Source organism: Clytia hemisphaerica, unplaced genomic scaffold, assembly GCF_902728285.1.
Source record: "Clytia hemisphaerica strain Z4C2 unplaced genomic scaffold, Clytia hemisphaerica genome assembly, whole genome shotgun sequence".
NCBI classification, from domain to species: domain Eukaryota; kingdom Metazoa; phylum Cnidaria; class Hydrozoa; order Leptothecata; family Clytiidae; genus Clytia; species Clytia hemisphaerica.
The window spans coordinates 81662-100895 of NW_027104328.1; the positions used below are offsets into that span (position 1 = coordinate 81662).

The 19234-nt window shown below is 35.3% G+C and overlaps 1 protein-coding gene across 1 annotated transcript in view; it reads right to left on the bottom strand.

The window, feature by feature from the left end:
- Positions 1–1726: 1726 nt before the first annotated feature.
- The window catches only part of LOC136817746 (uncharacterized), a 37540-nt gene continuing 20032 nt past the window's right edge, over positions 1727–19234 (bottom strand). Inside the window, exons 20-37 of the mRNA XM_067074059.1 lie at positions 17937–18110; positions 16988–17284; positions 16198–16377; positions 15538–15735; positions 14626–14841; positions 14232–14384; positions 13752–13922; positions 13190–13523; positions 12422–12585; positions 11663–11965; positions 11046–11327; positions 6963–7259; positions 6229–6814; positions 5772–5925; positions 5529–5595; positions 4709–4980; positions 3961–4141; positions 1727–2743 (exon numbers count right to left, since the gene is read on the bottom strand). Of these exons, the coding sequence (XP_066930160.1) occupies positions 2091–2743; positions 3961–4141; positions 4709–4980; positions 5529–5595; positions 5772–5925; positions 6229–6814; positions 6963–7259; positions 11046–11327; positions 11663–11965; positions 12422–12585; positions 13190–13523; positions 13752–13922; positions 14232–14384; positions 14626–14841; positions 15538–15735; positions 16198–16377; positions 16988–17284; positions 17937–18110 (4682 nt within the window). The 3' untranslated portion in view covers positions 1727–2090. The remainder of the gene's footprint in view (positions 2744–3960; positions 4142–4708; positions 4981–5528; positions 5596–5771; positions 5926–6228; positions 6815–6962; positions 7260–11045; positions 11328–11662; positions 11966–12421; positions 12586–13189; positions 13524–13751; positions 13923–14231; positions 14385–14625; positions 14842–15537; positions 15736–16197; positions 16378–16987; positions 17285–17936; positions 18111–19234) is intronic.

The following is a 19234-nucleotide window of genomic DNA, read 5'->3' on the forward strand; positions in this document are numbered from 1 at the left end:
GAAAATTCCCCTAACTTTTTATTGGAAGTTTCATTCCAAACTGCCCGAAGTGCCAACTGTTTGCCAATCAAATATGCAAAAAAGTTGGCCTTCATAAGGCAAAAATTATGCTTTAAACGAGTCATTCGAAAGTTCGAAAGAGTCTGCAAAGCCAATTAAAATCATTCTATTCTTCATACACGTTAGTTGTATGATAATTAGAATTCATTGCAAATTTGTTTTGATGTGGTATCATTTCAATCTTTACTATTACTTTTTGCTCTCTTCATTGATAAACTGGAGAAACCAAACCAAGCCAGCGTCTGTCTGTGTGTGGTTTAACTTCAAAAGAACCATTTTTATTAAATAAAATCCCTATTTTAGGTGGGACTTGGAAAGTCAACTATCAGGTGGGAGTTTCTCAAGTGCTGGGACCTGAAATTTTAGGTGGGACCTTGAACCCCCCTGCACACTATGAATCTTTCCTCTGTAACATGAAAGGGCCAATTTCGTTGTCAAAGGTTCATCTTATATAGAAGGTTTTCAATATGCTAAGAGACTCATTTTGAGATTGGTCCTTCTACTTTGACAGCTACGACATGTAAAATGAGAGTTAGATACCGGGTGCGCCACAAAAAAGTTTCTCTCTTTGAAACTGATTTTCTCGAAATCTAAGAATTAAGAAACAACCATTCCTATTCCATCAAAAAGAAGATAGATAAACTTAAATTTTGATGGGTCATTTATGAAATTCGATTCATTAGATCAAAAGTTATGCTCAATCGAATAAAAAATTTACTTTCAGAAAGTGCCCAAAAACGTTAAAAATCGACCTATCAAATCTTTATTTTAAAATTGGCAATCGCAAGAGGCTTTACACGATTAAGACCATTTTTCAGTAACTAAACACATAAATTTTGAAACTGATGGAACGAAAGGGTTTAAAATGTTCATCAAAATCATTTCAATTTACTTTTAACGAAATCTTCCTCCAGATATTTGGTTCTAGACTGGATAAAGTCTTTGTAAGGCTGGATGTACCTCGAAACCCATATTTCATGTATTTTTATGAACTTTACCAGATGTTTTGGCTTTTTTCGACGAATTTTCTGCCTTTTATTGAAATTCAATCTTCCTTTATACAACAAAAGGTCATTTAGACAGCTGATTATCATTTTTAATGACTGAAACGAAAATGCTGATGCATCGTGTAATTATGCTTCTGTTTAATTTGATAGGTCGATTTTTAACGTTTTTGAGCACTTTCAGAAAGTAATTTTTTTATTCAATAGAGCATAACTTTCGATCTAATGAACCGAATTTAATAAATGACCCATCAAAATTTAAGTTTGTATTTCTTCTTTCCAATGGAGTAGGAATGGTTCTTTTAAAATTTTTAGATTTTGGGAAAATTAGTTTTAACCCTTTGAGCGCGCAGTAGTTTTGAAAATTTTGAAAAATTTCAATGATTTTTTTTTGAAATTTGAAATTTCAAAATGGCGTAAAAGCTTGTAGCTTTTGATTCAGACATTTGTTTTGGAACCATTGGAAGGGTAATTTTATACTCTTTTGGTTTCTTTCCCTTTAAATAAAGTCCTAGGGAGATGGGACCCCAGCTTTAGCACTTGGTATTTTGGCTGTTTCAGGACGCAAAAACGCGTCCTATGGAGCCTAAGGGTTAAAGAGAGAAACTTTTTTGTGGCGCACCCGGTAGAATTTTGACACGAGTAAAATGAAACGTATGTATTAGAATTTCAATTTTCCATTTCTGTGTCCGTGTAATTCGAACGATGAAAATCAAGTGCACAAACTCTATTTGTTGAAATAATCTGGTTTATTTTGTATATTTTGAGCAGGTCATTATAAGAATGAAATAACAATAAAAATAAAAGTTACTCGATATATTTTAACGGAATTTTGCATTATTAGTGCTTAATGTCATTAAACATTTTAAAAGTTATTTATTTGACATTTCTTTAGTTGTGTTTGGAAATATTCTGCGAATAAGGCATTTCCAAATTTCCATTGGGACTTCTGTGAAATTCAATATCAGCGAAATGTTATACCATTAAAGTATTGAGCTTCCCAGCCTCATGTGAATGATCAATATTTCAATTACTGTCAGAGGAATCCGAATCGGTTTCTCTGTTCTCACCCTCATCACTCGAATCCCGATTTCCCGATAAGTCACTTTCAATATCGGATTCGTCGTATCCCTGATTATACAAATCCAAATCGGAATCAAGATCTTTGATACGTTCATTGTAGCTCCGCATGGAAGCGAGGCTGGGAGAACGCATTGAAAAATCACTTTGTGTTCTCTCTTGTTCTTCTTCTAAATCATGAAGTCTTGAAAATCCAGCAATGCTCTCTTTACCACGTCTCTTTCTTTTGGAGATCGAAATCTTACGAAAAGTTTTTTCCGACACGTCATTATTGTTGTTACTATGGGAACACTCTCCTCGTTCCAAATCATCGTAGTGTCGATTATAGCTTTTCGTAGATGAGTTGCTTGTGATTGAAAGTCGAGATAGTTTTCGAAAAGCTTGAGCAATTTTTGTATCTGAGCCCTCATTGCCAACTGTAGAATATTTCTGCCGAGAATATAAATGAAATCGGTTATTGTTTCTCAAAGAACTTGCTCCTTTGTCTCGATATAATTTGATTCTTTCTTGATCCATTCTGGTCTGTAAATTATACACTCGATGACAAAACAGATAATGCAATTTGATGACTTCTCTCCATATGGGACGAATAGATAGAGCTGAAATTTAAAATTTTGTTCGGAAGTCATTTGCTTATGAGACGGATACATGAACACTCTATATTGATCCTACATACGTAAATACAATTTCTTAAGCTTGATTTACGTCTTCCAAAACTCTTTTCACCGAAACGAAAAATAAACAAACAACCGAACGAAGAAAAAACAGTGAACAAACGATAAGTTTAATCGTGAATTGAAATATCACAATCTACGAATATCCTAATAAAATCTAAAGGCAACTACACTGGCTGACAATTAAAGCAAGGAACACATTAAAGCCCGGGGGTACTAGGTTTGCGAGGTGACGGATACGTCCGAGCAAAAAATCGAAAATCGACACTTAGAAAGATGAAAAATTAGCGTTTTTGGGACCCTTAGAGAGACTTTCTCAACATTTTTATCGATTATTTTGGAAATTTTGAATTTCGTGATTTTTGGACACTTACATAGACTCAATTTCCTTTTTAATGGTTTTTGTACCTCTTTGAGAGACTTTCAAGGGTGTGAAAAAGGGACCCTTGTGGCTTGCACATATCCAGCACCCATTTAACCTAAGTACCCCCCCCCGGCATTAAAGTAAAAAGAGGAACGAAAAACAATGGATGTTAGAAAGAACAAACAAACAAACAAACAAACAAACAAACAAACAAACAAACAAACAAACAAACAAACAAAAAAACAAACAAACAAACGAACAAGGAGATAAAGGAATAGTCGAAGGAAGGGATAAGTGAAAGGGGCGAGGAAAGGAAGAAGAGATGAAAGGATCAGGGAAGAAATGGAGGAGGAACGAGCGAACGAACAAACGAATGAAAAAGTTAAGGAAGCGAAGCAAGGAAGAACGAACTAAGAACATAGTCATTATAAAATCACTGGTCTGGAAGGCTTTTATCTCTTTTTATTGTTAAAAGATGGAGCTTACGTACCAAAATCCATTTATTTTGCAAACTTCTTGATCATATGTGATTAGAAACTAGACCAATCCCAAGAGGAGATTTTGGTAACGTGATAAAAAAGTATGCAAATCGCAACTTGTCTTTTGTTTGTAACAAAAGAAAATTGAACAAAAAGCTAAAACAATACATTGCCAGAACGGGGTTTTTTATAATGACTATGTTAAGAACAAGCAGAAAGAGTGAACGAACGAACGAACGTTGAGAAAAAAACGAAATGAGCGAACAACAAAAGCCGTTCCCAAACTGGGGAAAACTTACAAGTGTCAACAGTATTATCGATGTCAATAATCTGGGTTCGTTTTTTATGAAATCGATACGCGGAAAAAATGAAACCAAGAACGACAGCGGTAAACAGCATCCATAATAAAGTTTTGATGGCGTCCATCAATGTCGGTGAATTCGTATCGAATAATGTGTATGTTTCAAACTTGTTCGGTGGCTGAAAATATTGCAATATGGTTTTATTAGAATGTCAGCAACCATTTACTGGTTTACCTACGACGCTTTAGTTTGTCGCCACAGTCGATTATTGAAAATGAAACCTAGATCTCGGACTTTTGCAATTTGAAGCTAAAATTTTCAAAAAGCAAATATTAATAAGAAGACTAAAACAAAAATATTTTATATGCATTTTCAGGGATCGCAAATGCTACAAGAGGTATACGGTGAATGAAAGGGAATTCTTTATTTTTTTTTGACAATGTCAATTATGTCTTACGACAGGGCTATTAACCCTTATCCCTCGGACGCGTATATGCGTCCAAAACAAGCCAAAATACTGAGTCTCAGACTTGAGGCTATAGCCCCTGACCACTTGATTTAAAGGGGCATAAACCTAATGTTTTTAGAAAGAGTATAAAATTAACTTTCTAATGGTACCAAAATCATCATCAAGGTACAATCTTTTATGGTACTTTAAAGTTTTGAGTTTCAAAAAAATAATTTAGAAAAATTTCTTTTTCAAAAAAGCAGCGCGCACAAAGGGTTAAGGGAGAAAGTCACTAACCTTCATTTTGTCAGTCTGCCCAGCAATCATTTCCACAATGTCCTTTTCATGGAAATGAATACTTGCTTCCATAGAGTGTGCAATATATTTCAAATGACCTGACAAAACAACTCCATAGTAACGTGGATATTCAACTAATTTAACTGGATGCGCTCCCGATAAATCAATAGCATTACGCATGCTTGAAGCTGTATAAGAGTCCATTAAAACCCCGTCCACCTCTTTTTGTGTTAAAGCTGTTAACAACTCGGTTGGTGTCGTGTAAATGGTGCCTTAAGATGATTAAAGAGAAAACTGTAATCTTTTGAAAAATTCTTTGCTTAGTAATGTTTTCTACGAAAATACCCCGGTTTTAGCCAGTAGTGGCAAATTTAAAATAGACAAATGTTGTATAAAATTTGCCACTACTGGCAAAGACCGGGGTCTTTCCGTAGAAAACATTACGTCATGAATATCATGAATTTCCTAATCAAGGTAGAGCTGTTAGGTAGCTCTTCAGTTCCCTGAAAATTTCCACGAACTTTATAGATTCACTAAAAACTTCAAAAACAATCAAAAGCTTTCAGCTAATGGTTCTGAAAATAATTTGGCAAATAATATCAGGAAATATGTCATAGATAGAGAAACGCCAGCGGGGGAATAGGTTTGCGAGGTGACAGGTATGTCAAGCCAAAAATCGAAAATCGACCCTTAGAGAGGGAGGAAAAATTGGCGTTTTTGGGACCCTTAGAGAGACTTTTCTCAAAATGTTTGTCGATTTTCACTCGATTTTTGTCCAAATTTGACCCTTTAAGAGAGGAAATTTTGAAGTTCCACTAACCATTGTCAATTTCAGCATTCCTTACAATGGCCAGGTTCACTTCGAATGATCCTTTTAGGGCACCGACCTAAGGTAAATAAAAGAATGCTTTAAAATAATCACTTTAAATTAAGAATTGTTTTACATCAGAAAATCCAGAGGATATTCATGTCATTAAGATTGACTTGATTGAAACTTCAGAAAATTAGGGGGATGATTTCTAGCTCGTGGACTAAACTGCTATTGAAGAAGTTGGATTATTACCTTTTTCCCATATAGAGAAACATCTTCAATGACAACAGTTGTAAAAGCTGAAGATAATGCACCCACAATGAGCGAAGTTAAGATTTGACACACCAACATCCAGAACATAATAAAACAACGAGCACGTTTCGTCTTCACAACCATATCTCCATATCTAGAAAACAATAAAGTAAAAATCATATGAAGAGTACTGTGTTATCAAGCCGAGAGAAAAAGCTGTAAATTTGGGGATGTTACATTCCTACCTAACTCTTCAATATATCTAGAGTGATTCCACAAAATATATCAAATGAGAACATAGTTCAAAAGGTGACGATGAATAACGAAAGAAAAGACATGCCCAGAAATAATTTTTGGATGGTTTAGCGCACCTCGCTATATCTCAAATTATACAAGTGTTTAGTTGTCAAAAATATTATTTATTCCTTAAATCTTACAAAAAAGGTGCCAATCTTACCCTACAGTCGATTGTGTTATGAAAGCATAATAAAACGTTTCTTTCAATCCGTCAGCTAGTGATTTGGAAAATTGTTGATTGGTGGAAAACGAGAAATGATCCAAGCCCCACAACACCAAAGCAGATAAAACACACAACAGGAGATAAATGAAAACAATCGTCCAACAACTCGACAATTTTTGTAAAATTTGATGCACCAATTCTTCAGAGTCCACTTTCCGATTCAATAAAACTGCTCCCGGATAATCGATTATGGAAACGAATTTTGATTGGTCGTTAGGTGATGACGTCATTGGGAAAGTGATTTTAGACGTGGAATCGATATCGTCCAAGACACGTTGATATTTTCGTTTGAAAGCTAACCCAGAGTTACCATTACTTTTCAAAGAAAGTTGAGTTGTGTAATTTTGTGTTGAAGTCATTTGACAAACACCGCATGTTTCTGGGATGATTTTCTTGAGAAGATCAGGAAATAAGCCATTGTATTGAAGCTCAAAGGATTGGGAATTAACATCGATGCTTGTGTAAGGAGGTTGTACAAAGAAGTTGGTGTAAATAATTTCGTCGCATGCACACGTTGACGCCTCTGAAATCAAGAAATTGAATGAATGAATGAATGAATGAATGAATGAATGAATGAATTAATGAATTAATGAATTAATGAAAATTTAGTTGTTCGAACTTTCGAATTAATGTTTCAGTACAATACCGTACAATAGATCAAAAGTACAAACCTATGAGTCTTTCTTGACCCTTCCCTCTTGAATTTTCCACAGAAACACTGACTTTGTAAATTGAATTCGATTCCAGTGATGAAAACCGAAAACTATTGACTGCCAATGAAACACTTTCTTCAGCAACAGAACTTCCCACAACAAATCTACCATCTTGCATATGAAGCCAGATCTTCACATGATAACCCATTAGATCTTCTGTTATTGTTGTTTCCAGGGGTAACCAAGAGAGGTGAATCTCGTTATGAGTCTTGTAAATTTGTTCCAACCCTGATACTTCGACTTCTGGTAGTCCGTCTATAAATATGGATGAGTTCAGTAGAATGACTTTATATATATGAAGTCTTGAGTGCTTTCTAAAAGACGTTCTAAATTTCGACCGTCATGCTGGGTACATACTAAATAATCATAAAGAAGCGCGTCAGAGTCACCGACCTTTATATATCCCTGGACCAAGCTATACCCACCGTTTTTTTTATTGGTACCCGCTCCCCCCACGGGTACCAATTTTAAAAAACTCCGATCATAATATTTTGCTTGGCCGGGATTGAGAAACTTTGTCCAAGGTACCATTGTATTGCGGTGGATAAAATAGTGTGTCTTAGTTAGGTTTGTTTCAAATTCTAGTAGCTCTACTCTCCACCCCAGAATCTCAGGGGAACTTGCGAACACCCCCTTCTCACAAACCCGGTAGGATTTTATCAGCCAGTGGGGGTAAAAATAATGAACCAAAACTCGATGGGGATGATTGATATTCTTATGTTTTTATAGCTAGGGACTTGAATTCCATTGTTTTCTAGCCAGAAATTTCAGCCGGGATGGAAAAAATAGCACAATATTTTGCACTGAGGATTTGCTTATCTGGTTATTTTCAGAGGGGACAAAAATTAAAGTATAATTAGAGTATTATTTCTTATCGGTGATTATCTGTCCAACCGTAAACAGTACGCTCAGATCGACGACAAATCGTCTAACAAGTTAAACGTTCAGTTTGGTGTTCCACAGGGCAGTATACTCGGCCCTATTCTGTTTAACTTATACATTACCACAATAAATACTAATGGTCAGAGTACCTATCTTCTCTACGCTGACGATACAACACTACTACGTCACGCAAAAATCAAAGATATACAGATATATCGAATCCGTACAGATAGAGATCGATAACATTAACCAGTGGTCGGACCGAAATAATCTCTGTTTGAATGCTAAGAAAACAAAAATGACTGGATTTTCAACCAGACAGCTAGCACAACGCCACTCGCTTGCTGATTTGGTCACCGAGATAAAAAGTGCCGGCCAAGACATCGAAAGAGTCCAGAACTTCAAGATTCTCGGCGTCAAATTCAACGAGCATCTTGATTGGACTGAGCATGTTAATCAGACGCTAAAGTGCTGTTTTGCTAAACTTCGTAACTTGAAACAGTTTCAAAACATCACAACCTGGCACCAACGTAAAATGCTAGTGGAGTCTTTGGTCCTCAGCAAATTAAAGTATGGATCTGTGCTACTTTCAGATGCTGCAAAATACCAACTAAAACGTTTGCAGAAAGTTCAGAACGCCGCGGCTGGTTTTGTGCTGAAGCGTCACGCCTCCATCAAAGATGTTATCGAGCTGAAATGGCTACCCGTCACCGAAATGATCGACTTCATCATGGCAAAAACCGTACACAGCGCACTCCATAACCCCGATTGGCCATCTTACCTACGCCTATCCAAAGTAACCAACCCTGACAGAGAGCTGCGTTCTGAAAACGTTATTCTGCATGATGTTGAAAACAGAAATCGTGTGGCTGGTACCTTTGAGCACGAGGGTGCTACATGTTTTAATGATTTACCTATTAACATAAAGCATATCGAATCAAAAGATAGCTTTGCAAATCTAGCTTGGAAATTTTATTTTGATAGGGCATTAGCTAAATCATTGAATTCAATTTGATCTTTGAAATTTTTGAATAATCACCTATTCGAAGTTACCTAAGTATCTCAATAACTATATTCTTGACAGTGTTGCGAATTCTAATGTTTTACTACTTCAAGATCCTAACCTAACTTCATCCTTTCCTTTCATTGAAGCTTACCTTAGGTTTTGACACATTGAGCTTTAACTTAGTTTAACATTTATTTACATTTATGCTTAATAAATCTATATCTATAAAGCAGAGTCCTACTTTCCTACTTTTTTTTGCCCTGTGCAGTTCTCCCGTCGCGGCACGCCGAACCGGGTTCTCGGCCAACTTACGATTCTATTCTTTTCAGTTTTTGTGTGATTTTTTCTATTTTTGTGTAAGATTATGTTTGTTGTAGTGTCTGTTTGTTGTCTGTTATTTATTTGGAAGCTGCTGGTCAGTTCCTTTTTCTACTATGTTTTCCGAAGGCGACTGAGTGTGGGCCCTTAAACACGTGGAAAGTCACTATGCCAGTCACAAGTCTGGGACTTCGGGTTTTGTTTTGTTTATGTATCCTTTTTTTATTTTTTTTTTTTTTTTAATTTATTTGATGTGTTTGCTTTTGTATTTGTCCCCATTTTGTATGTATTTTGATGAACTTACGGAAGTGTGTTTATCAATTCATTGTTTCTCCACTATTACTTTTCTTCTATCTTCATTTGGATTAGGTTTTTCTTTCACATACCACTATTTAAATTCCCTTTAACTTTTTGCTAAATTACCCTCTGTTTCGGAATGATTAAAAAATAAAAAATACCAAAAAAATCGTAAATACACACAATTAACAAAAATATTCTTAACTTTTTTCGTTTTTATCAGTTTGAGTTATTTATATATCAATACTTTTCTTTTTCTAAAATGACAGATATTACATATCTTCACTATGTATATATCTTTAGCAATAAGGCTGAGCCAGCATACTCCTCTTGCATTTTCGTACATATCCTCAGTTTTTTTTTTGTTTATTTATCTATTTTTTTTTTTTTTAATATTTAGCAATTAATTCTATTAGCGACGTATCACATTCCTCAACTCAAACGCCTCATCGAATTAACTACAATATTTTTTTTTTTTTTCACACTTCTCACAATCTTGTTTCTATGCCTAGTCCTCGGCCTATATAAAATCATAATATATTTACGAGATATTATTTATCTAAGAATAGTTTATTTATTTCTTACTGTCTGCCATAATTTATCTAGGACGACTATCTTGCGAACAAGCCGTTATCCAGTTTAATTATTACTAATCGAACAAACTTTCAAACGTCATATCTCAGTATTCTGATTCAGAGCTTCACTTAGTTTTCCTTATTCCTTCCGATGAGTCCTTCTTCCCGTATCTGTTCGAGTTGTTAGTTTAGTTATTTATATATTTTATACACACAGCATATACATTATATAACACTTTTCTTGTAAGAAGAACCAATATTTTTTGGAGATCAAGGAAATAATAATAATTATTATTATACACCTGTAGGCAAAAACAGCCATTGAATAATTCCTGATATACCATGGCTATTATACCACGGTAGAATTTTGTTTTCAAATTTTGCTTTCAAAGTTTGATTTTTTTGTTGCTTTGGTTGTTATCAAAGAAATTCATTAAAATAAATCTATTGTCAATTTCATAGACAAATTTTATGACTTAAAGTAATTAAGAAAATCATTAAGAAAGAAAAACATTCGAACGTTCGATTATGGGAGTGTTTTAAGTGAAACGTTTAGCTATTGACATAATTAATGTTTTATTTTTGCCTCTAGGTATATAATAAAACATATATTCAATAGGTTTTCGTTGGTTATTGGATTTATTAACCCTCGGTGATGTATATTCAACTCGGCTTCGCCTCGTTGAATATTACATCACCTCGGGTTAATAAATCTCAGTAACCAACTTTTACCCATTGAATATCTGCTTATTATTTTCCACTGGGGATGATATATTTTTGCCAATTTTTCCAGTGGGAAGGGTTCTGTGAGAAGGGGGTGTTTGTGAACTAATATTGCAGACACGAGGTGGCACTCTGACCGTAACAAACCACACTTTGCGGCGTTTTTCCACGAGTTTGGTGCAGGACATATCGATATAAAAGTATTTAAATCATAGAAAAATGTACAAAATACGCACTGACCTTTCATGAGAGTAGTTGCAGCAGTAGTTTGACAAGGACTTTGACCGAAAGAATTAAATGAGCAAACTTCAATGACGTAATCTGTCCATTGTTCCAAATCTTCTAAACCAATAAAAGTCGATGGATGGAATACTGTTCTCTGATTGGTTGTATCATTTCCGGTGTAAGTCACATGATAACCACTGATGGAATTTTCTTCACTCGGGTCCAGATCCCAAGTGACTTGAATGGTAGAAAAACTTGTTGCATCTGCTTGGAGGTTGAGAACGACTTTTGAGGGGTCTAAAAAGTAGAAATAGAGCTTGATTGAATTTCATTTGAATAAATCTGCTGTAAAATCATAAAAATACTATCGAACGTTGTAAACAAATTCAGGTGATTTTACAAGTTGTAAAATCAACAAGCAAGCTAAGATGATCATGATAACCCAATTTTGGCAAAAAAATGTTACCACCAAAAGATCGAAAATTTTGAGCTAATAAAAAAAAAACGAGAGAATTCACGCAAGAATCAAGAGAAAGATTTCAGCTGAAATGACCAATTTTTTAAGTCTCCTACCAACCTACCTAAAGTTGGTGGGCACAGAAGAAATTTAATCATAAAGATATTTTTTTAACCTTTGAAATTATTTTGAGTGGCTCCCAAGGAATACTGTTGTGTGGGTATTCCATTTCCAATATCATTATAAGCCAAAATACGGAAAACATATTCTGTGTTTATTTTCAAGTTATTGAGAATGATGAGAAAATCTTTGGTTGCAATACCACGATATGATGAAGAGGGTTCAAAACTTTCTTTGTAAAAGAAAATATATCCAGAAATGTTTCCATAAGAAGATAAAGAATCGTTGACTTTTGACCAAGTGATGATCCATGAACCGTTTTGTTGTTGAGTACTGATGTCTGTAGGAGCTGGCGGGACTGAGAAAAAATCAAAAGTAAATAATCTGAAATATATGTATCAGTATGCTGTATCTGTATCCATGCATGACAATTTTTTTTGAAAGGGCAACTGTTGGGTTATTTCCTAATTGGTGATCTACGGGAGGGGTCCCGGGTGTAACTATTATCGGGACCATTGCTGGCGGAGCTGTGAAAAAACCTGATACAGTATATTCATGCATAATAATTTTCTTTGGAGTAACCGAGGGTCAACTGTCCTATTGGTTATCAGACAATTGTACCGAAGGGCAGCCTTGCTAGAAGCCCTATATCCTTTTCATGATACACGCCACTGTAATGGTTCCACAAAATTTCAAATAAAAGTTTCTGGTTTCTCGTATCTAAAAAACATCATCAATCAAATGTGAACTTAATCTTACTTTAGAGAGAAACAGAATATTACATAAAAACAAAGCCAACATAAGTAGTTTATACCTTTATCGGTGGAGAAGTTTGACGGTTTGTCGAAAGTGATTGAAATTTTTCCACCTCGAATTTCAAAGACTTGACCATTATCAAAAGAATCCATCATGAAAATTAATTGAAACGAATCCAAATGTTGAAATGTGATTGTCATGTCTGTTATCACACTCCCAGATCTAAAAGAGAAGGTTCAGATTCGAAATTGCCACTATTGAAAGCAAATTGAAAACAATGCCTCATCTTACCAAGCAGTTCAGAAGAAGATCTCGAGGTACAATTGTGCTCAAAAAAAGTCTCAAAGTTACCTTGTAGCCTAGAAAAGCCGTCCACCGAGGACGAATCTTCCTTATAAATTCAGTCTCCTTAAAAAGCCGGAGGATTTCGCCATCTTGATTTTTTTTACTTTCGTTTTTGAAAATTATATGAAAACAACAAAACCATGACATATATTCTGAAATCCAATCAAAACTTACGAGACGATAATGTAAATTCAAAAATCCCTCCTAACTTTGAAAACAATCGACCCCTTGGTCGATAGTTTTCTGTTTGTTTTTCTCCATAAAAGGACTGGATTTAGTGGCATGTATTTGCTACCACCTCAAGCAAAGCCAAAATGAAGTCTGCCAAATCACACCGGGTCACTTATCAGCGCCATCCAGTCTATCAAAAAGCTATAAGTGGCCCCCGGGCTAACCGTGCTGCTAAGGGTTGCGATCAGTGTATTGAAAGAGATTGAAAAGCAGTTCTTACAACCAGAAGATCTTGAAGACTCTAAATTACCTCAATCTATTGACGTCAATCTCCTTTATGGATTCGTCGAAACCAGAGTTGTTCAACAAAACCCGAAATTTATCAAATCGAAGTTTATACATATATTGTTTAACAAAATCATCTCCTTGAAATTCTTCATCAAAAGAAACAGAAATTTCCACATCGATTTCTTCACAAGGATGAAAATGACAACCTTTATATTCGGTTGAATTCCCTTGACAGAATTGACCACCATACAAAGGTTGAGGGTTGGTGCAAAATCGTTGGCGTGTCACGTGACCAGTGTTACATGGTTTTGAGCATGCGCTACTCCACTCTGTCCAATTCGTCCAACCACCGTTCACTATGACGGAAGTTATCATTCGATTTCAGATTTGATTTGGTTTTCAAAGAAGAAAAGAAGTTTGACATAGTGTTGTCATTAACCAGATCCTAAATCTATACTTGAAAAAACAAGTTCGTGGCTATATGAGTTGTTCTTTAATAAAAAATCCATTCTTTTATTTGCGACAGGGGGGAAGAGAAATTATATCGTAAAAATTGAGAATGGTTTTTACAATTCAATATGTACCTGGACACTTTCCAACACCACATATCTTCGATTGATTGAATAGACCAACACAAAAAGCACCTCCGTTGGAGGGTGAAGGATTTGTACAGTATCGATAACGATGTTGTCGCCCTCCTCCACATGTTTTGGTGCACTCCTCCCAAGAGCTCCAAGAACTCAACCCTCCGTTCACTGAAAAAGAAAAGAGACGAAAGTTTTCAGATAGAAAATAAGCTATGAGTTTATGTTATATGACGAGGTATGCAATCAGTTCTTTCCGCATGACAACACCTACTTAGCATGGAGTTGCCCGTAGTTAAGAAAATTGATTGTGACATCATAGTGAAAGCCACTATGAAAAAAAAACAAAAAAAAATCTAGTGTAGACTGTCGACTTTCTGCCCTGTCTATTGTAATTGTAAGGAAACAGTTGACAGTTAAAATTTCAGCTCGCAAATTTTTGCTGGCAAAAGGTTGAGGACATTGCTGACGTTAGCCTACCAGGACATGGTGCTGAGCAATTTTCAGTTTGTGTTTGACTGGTACATTGAAAGTCAGGATCATCAAAATCACAAATTCTGTGTCTTGTTTTTTGACCATTGCAAGAAGCTGAACATTCAGACCACGATGACCATTTCCCTTCTGTTAAATCAGCTGAAAAGAAAAAGATAATGTTAATTCGTTCGTTCGTTCGTTCGTTCGTTCGTTTGCATTGGGTTGACATTTATTTAACTTTTTAGTTGCACAAGTAGATACTTGAATTTTGATACCAAGGCTAGATGGAATGTAAATGAGAATAGAAGTCTAATGATGGAGATTGAAAACTTCTCAAAATTGATTCCTGCTTCAGCCCTGTAAATGCTTGTATCAGAATTCGGTAAAAAGATACACCTACTTTTCTCGATACATTTACAAAGTCTTTGCTGGTCATCATTAGGTGTTGATTGACAATCGACTTCTTTTTGCTCAATCAAACCATAACAACGTTTTGTAGAATTATCAAAATAAGGTGTAATTGAAGATTGTCCGATGCTCCAATCAAAACAATTGGTGTCAAGTGATTTGAAAATATCCAATGGTGCGATGAACCCCTCTTTGTCACATGCTTTGCCTATAACAAGGTAGAAGTCCTTAGTTTTTTACACATGTCATAACAAGGTATATTTTGGAAAGTCTTTAGTTTTAGACACATGTTTTGAGAAGCATAGTTCCATTGATTTAAAAGTTTCGACTAAAACTTGGTTTTATAACTATCAAAATTCTTCACATTTTTCTTCTTCTTTTTCATCTTCATCTTCAAATTCCTAGGATATTCTTCAAAGCGTATATGAACCCGCTCAAAATAATCGAATTATCGAACGAGTTACATCTAAGAAAAGTTTGAAAATATCTCATGGATCAAAACACTACCCTCAACATAATCTCAGCAAAAACTGAAACACCATCACACCCCAATTGCTCGACCGACAATACCAACAAATATGATACAAAACAGACAAAACATTCAAACAAACAACTATACAAAGAAAAAGAAAATGGCAAGATGAAGACAAAGCCTAGAGTCATGTTTTTTTATAAGCAAGTCTCTGTCCTTATATCAGGCTGGCATTATGCTTAGTATTATATTGTTTTTAAACAATAGAGCCATTGTTTAGGTACCAAAGAACTGAGCCTGTATATGTTTATAAATGTTACAATTATAGAAAAAACGCATGTACTACCTTTCGTCAAATCTATTTTCCCCTCAAGAGCAATGTTTAAATACCTAAATACCCCTTATTCATCATTCGACGACTCATTTACATACCTTCCAAATGACAGTAATTTGAACAATTCATTCCAAAAGGAGCCAGAGAGATGAGATTACAAATTCCACCAATTTGACATATTTCAGTATTATTGCCAACACAAACACCTTCAATGCAATGTCTTCTTTTCACACCTTCGCCACACAATGAATTTGTTTCTTCGCTTGATTGACAACTTGACCATGGACTCCAGACACCTGTATTAAAATTGATTGTGTTAGACTGACATTTGAATCATCATCGAGCAGATTCCAATTATCCCGCGCATTGCACATATTCACTCTAAATGCAGTAGCGTAGCCAAGGGGGGGGGGCGCAAAATTTGTGTAGAAGAGCAGATTTTTATGACACAGTAATTAGCTTTTTATATTATGCATAGAAAATTACAGTGTCATAAAGATCCGCTTTCCTAAAAAAATTTTGCGCCCCTCCTGTCTACGCTACTGAAGTGAAATCCCATGGCTCCATATTAAAGAATCTACTCAGGTTGGTGAAGCGCTTTGATTCGTTTTATGCAGATTTGGAATAAATATCAAATGAGCTTTTGAGCGCGGTGATTGGCTGTAGCAAAACAACCGCGCCAAAAAAGACGTAAATCATGAAGATAACAGATGGTTTCACTTTCGTTTTTTGGGGAGATGAAAGAAAAGGATTCTTACCTGGGCAAGGTATGTTTTCACATTGAGTGTGTTCAATACTGATTCCAGCACACAGGAGTCCGCCATTTTGTGGAAAGGGCTGATCGCATTTTCTTTCTTTTGTTTTCATCCTTTGCTTTCCGCACGTTGGCGTGCATTCACTCCAATTTCCCCAATCACTCCATCCACCATTGATTGGTGCTAAATGGATAAACTTATTGGTTAAGTTAATGGTCATAGGGTACCCAAGAAAACAGTTTTTTTTCAGAAAAAGCATTCATCCCATCCCCTTAACATTCCATCGTCGTTCCTGGCCGATAGAATCATAGTTTTGTTACAAGTGATGTTTTAAGGAAATAAACTTAATGATCGTATCAAGGCTAAGCTCTTTCTTTGCAAAACGTTTTTCAAATTCTTGATATGCACCATGCTGGAGAGTCACTCTAACAATAGAAAAAGTGACGTATTGGGTGGAACAAAAACAGAAAAGTTGCATAATTTCGTGAAGTCATTGCAGTGGTGGGCATGTCATGAATAGGCCTTTTCATAAATTATTTTGAGTTTAACGACTGCCTCGTTTTGAAACCGTTATTAAGGTGATCAAGTCTTTTGAGTCTTTACAAGTGTTGCTTGTTGAATAGAGCAAACTAATTTTGAACTCATCTGGGAGTCAATTACCATAGCAATATTTTGAAAACGAGACAAGCGTTGCTCGAGACGTAATTTATGAAAGAGTTTATTAAAGTGAAAATAGACTTTCAAAATTACACCCACACATTTAAGACACTGGGACATCAAAGAACTTTCTCACCTTGCTCTGTGGTTGTCAATTCTGTGGATGTTTCTTGAAATGCTACGGTAGTTGATGGTGATATTGTGGTGATTTGATCGGATGTTGTAGTAGCAGTTTGATCGGATGTTGTGGTTGTAGTTAAAGTGCTCTCTGTGGTCGTGGTGATGGTTGGACGACTCGTCGAGGAAGCGCTTGTAGTTATAGGGACAACAGCTGTGGTTGTAGTTGTAGGGACAACAGCTGTGGTTGTAGTTGTAGGGACAACAGCTGTGGTTGTTGTAGTTATTATTGTCGTTGTCGTAGTGGTGGATGAAACTTTAAAAGAATATTTAAAAAGGTTTGTATTCATGATATGCACCACTGCAATGACTTCACGAAATTATGCAACTTTTCTGTTTTTGCTCCACCCAATACGTCACTTTTTCTATTGTTTAAGTGACGTATTGGGTGGAAAATTTTAAAAGTTCTCAGAAGACTCTACAGTGGTGCATATTATGAATAGTTACTGAATCATGAGCTACGGAATAGGTTTGAAATTGACTTTTCTTTTACGGAATGTCTGCATGTCTGCCGAAAAACAAAAAGGCACCGAAAGTTATCCAAATGAATTCACGCCCCCCTTTTTGATGCAAATACTGAGTCTATGTATGTGTGTTTTTCTGTGACGGAAACGGTAAGGTTCTAACTTGTCTACATCCTGACTGACTGAGAACGACGGTAAACACCGTCCCTCAATTTTGCGGATCAAAACTGCAGGTTTTTCCTTCAGTCAATTTACCGTCCTTTAAAGTGCAAATACATAAACTCGCTAATATATCCCTTTCGAAAGTCTGATGACAATATTTGCTAATATGATATAGGCAGGTGGTAAAAGCTGATCTTTGTCAAACAGATAAAAGGTTTAAAAAAACTTCCTTTACATTCAAAGTATAGGTAGATATGCAAACAATAGATGAACAATAATTACCAGGTATTTCGCAGATATACTTTCGTTTGTGGTGACATTCTTCAGCAATCCAAGTATAGTTTTGATCAATTGAAACGCATTCAGGTTTCTGGCCTAAAACGCGATTCTTGTAACGGTAAGTTGATTTTTCACCAGTCTGCCAAAACCAATTAAATTTTGATGCTTCATGAATTGCTAAAAAGAAACAGACAAACGATAGTCTAGCGAGCTAGACGACTAATTCAGACATAGTAGAAATAATAAAGCAACAAGTGATTACTTTTATGGACCTACCTGGTTATGCATTTAACACATATATAATTGATATCTACGTGAGCATGACCATTAAACAATCATTCAGAACACAATAATGACGATCTATTAAAATTAGTCGTTTGTTTCTTATAAAAAACGTTTAGAAACCAAAATTTCATGCTCTTGAAATATTCTTTCATATTCAAGACTTCGAGAGCAAAAAAACATATCTCATCAAAAAATTCAGTAATTTTAAGAACATTGATGTATGCTTATTAATAGTGATTCTTATAGATGCGTTTTTTGAGCTTAAAAATTCTTTTTTTACAAAAATCTGCTTGAGCCACCTTCTACCTACTTTCATGCAAAAAGTCAGAAAAAAACAATCATCCAATATTTCACAAAGTCCAAAAAACCCTTTTTTTAGCCGTTTTTTAGCTGAAATTTGCCCCCAAATTTGTTTTTTGGAAAATCGGGCTCCGTCACATTCGAGGGTTTATAGTTATGCATCTTTATTCAAAAAATCATAAAGAATGAAAGAGCCAATCTCGAGAAAAGCTAATACCTAAGTAATTGATAATGTGCTTATAAAAGAATATCGAATTTGGCCAGTTTTCCTATAAAAACACGCCAAGCAACCAAAATTTCATGTCTAAACACGTACATATTTTTTAAAAGTAAGCCCTCCTGAGCAAAAAAAAAACATCTATCTCATAAAAAAATTGAGTAATTTGACTAAGAACATTAAGTAATTTTTTGATTGCTAAGAACCAAAAAAATCAGAAAAAATTAACGACCTAATTTTTCTCAAAGTCCAAAAAACCCGTTTTTTAGCCGTTTTTTGGCCAAAATTTGCCCCCAAATTTTTTTTTGAAAATCGGGCTCCGTCACATTCGAGGGTTTATAATTATGCATCTTTGTGCAAAAAATCAGAAAAAACTAATGAGCCAATCATGAGGAAAGCTAATAACGAACGAACGAACGAACGGACAAAGGTTAATTTATAGGACCTCCACCGGGGTAGGTCCAAAAAGTAATGGAGGGAACGATTTTAGTCTTTTTAG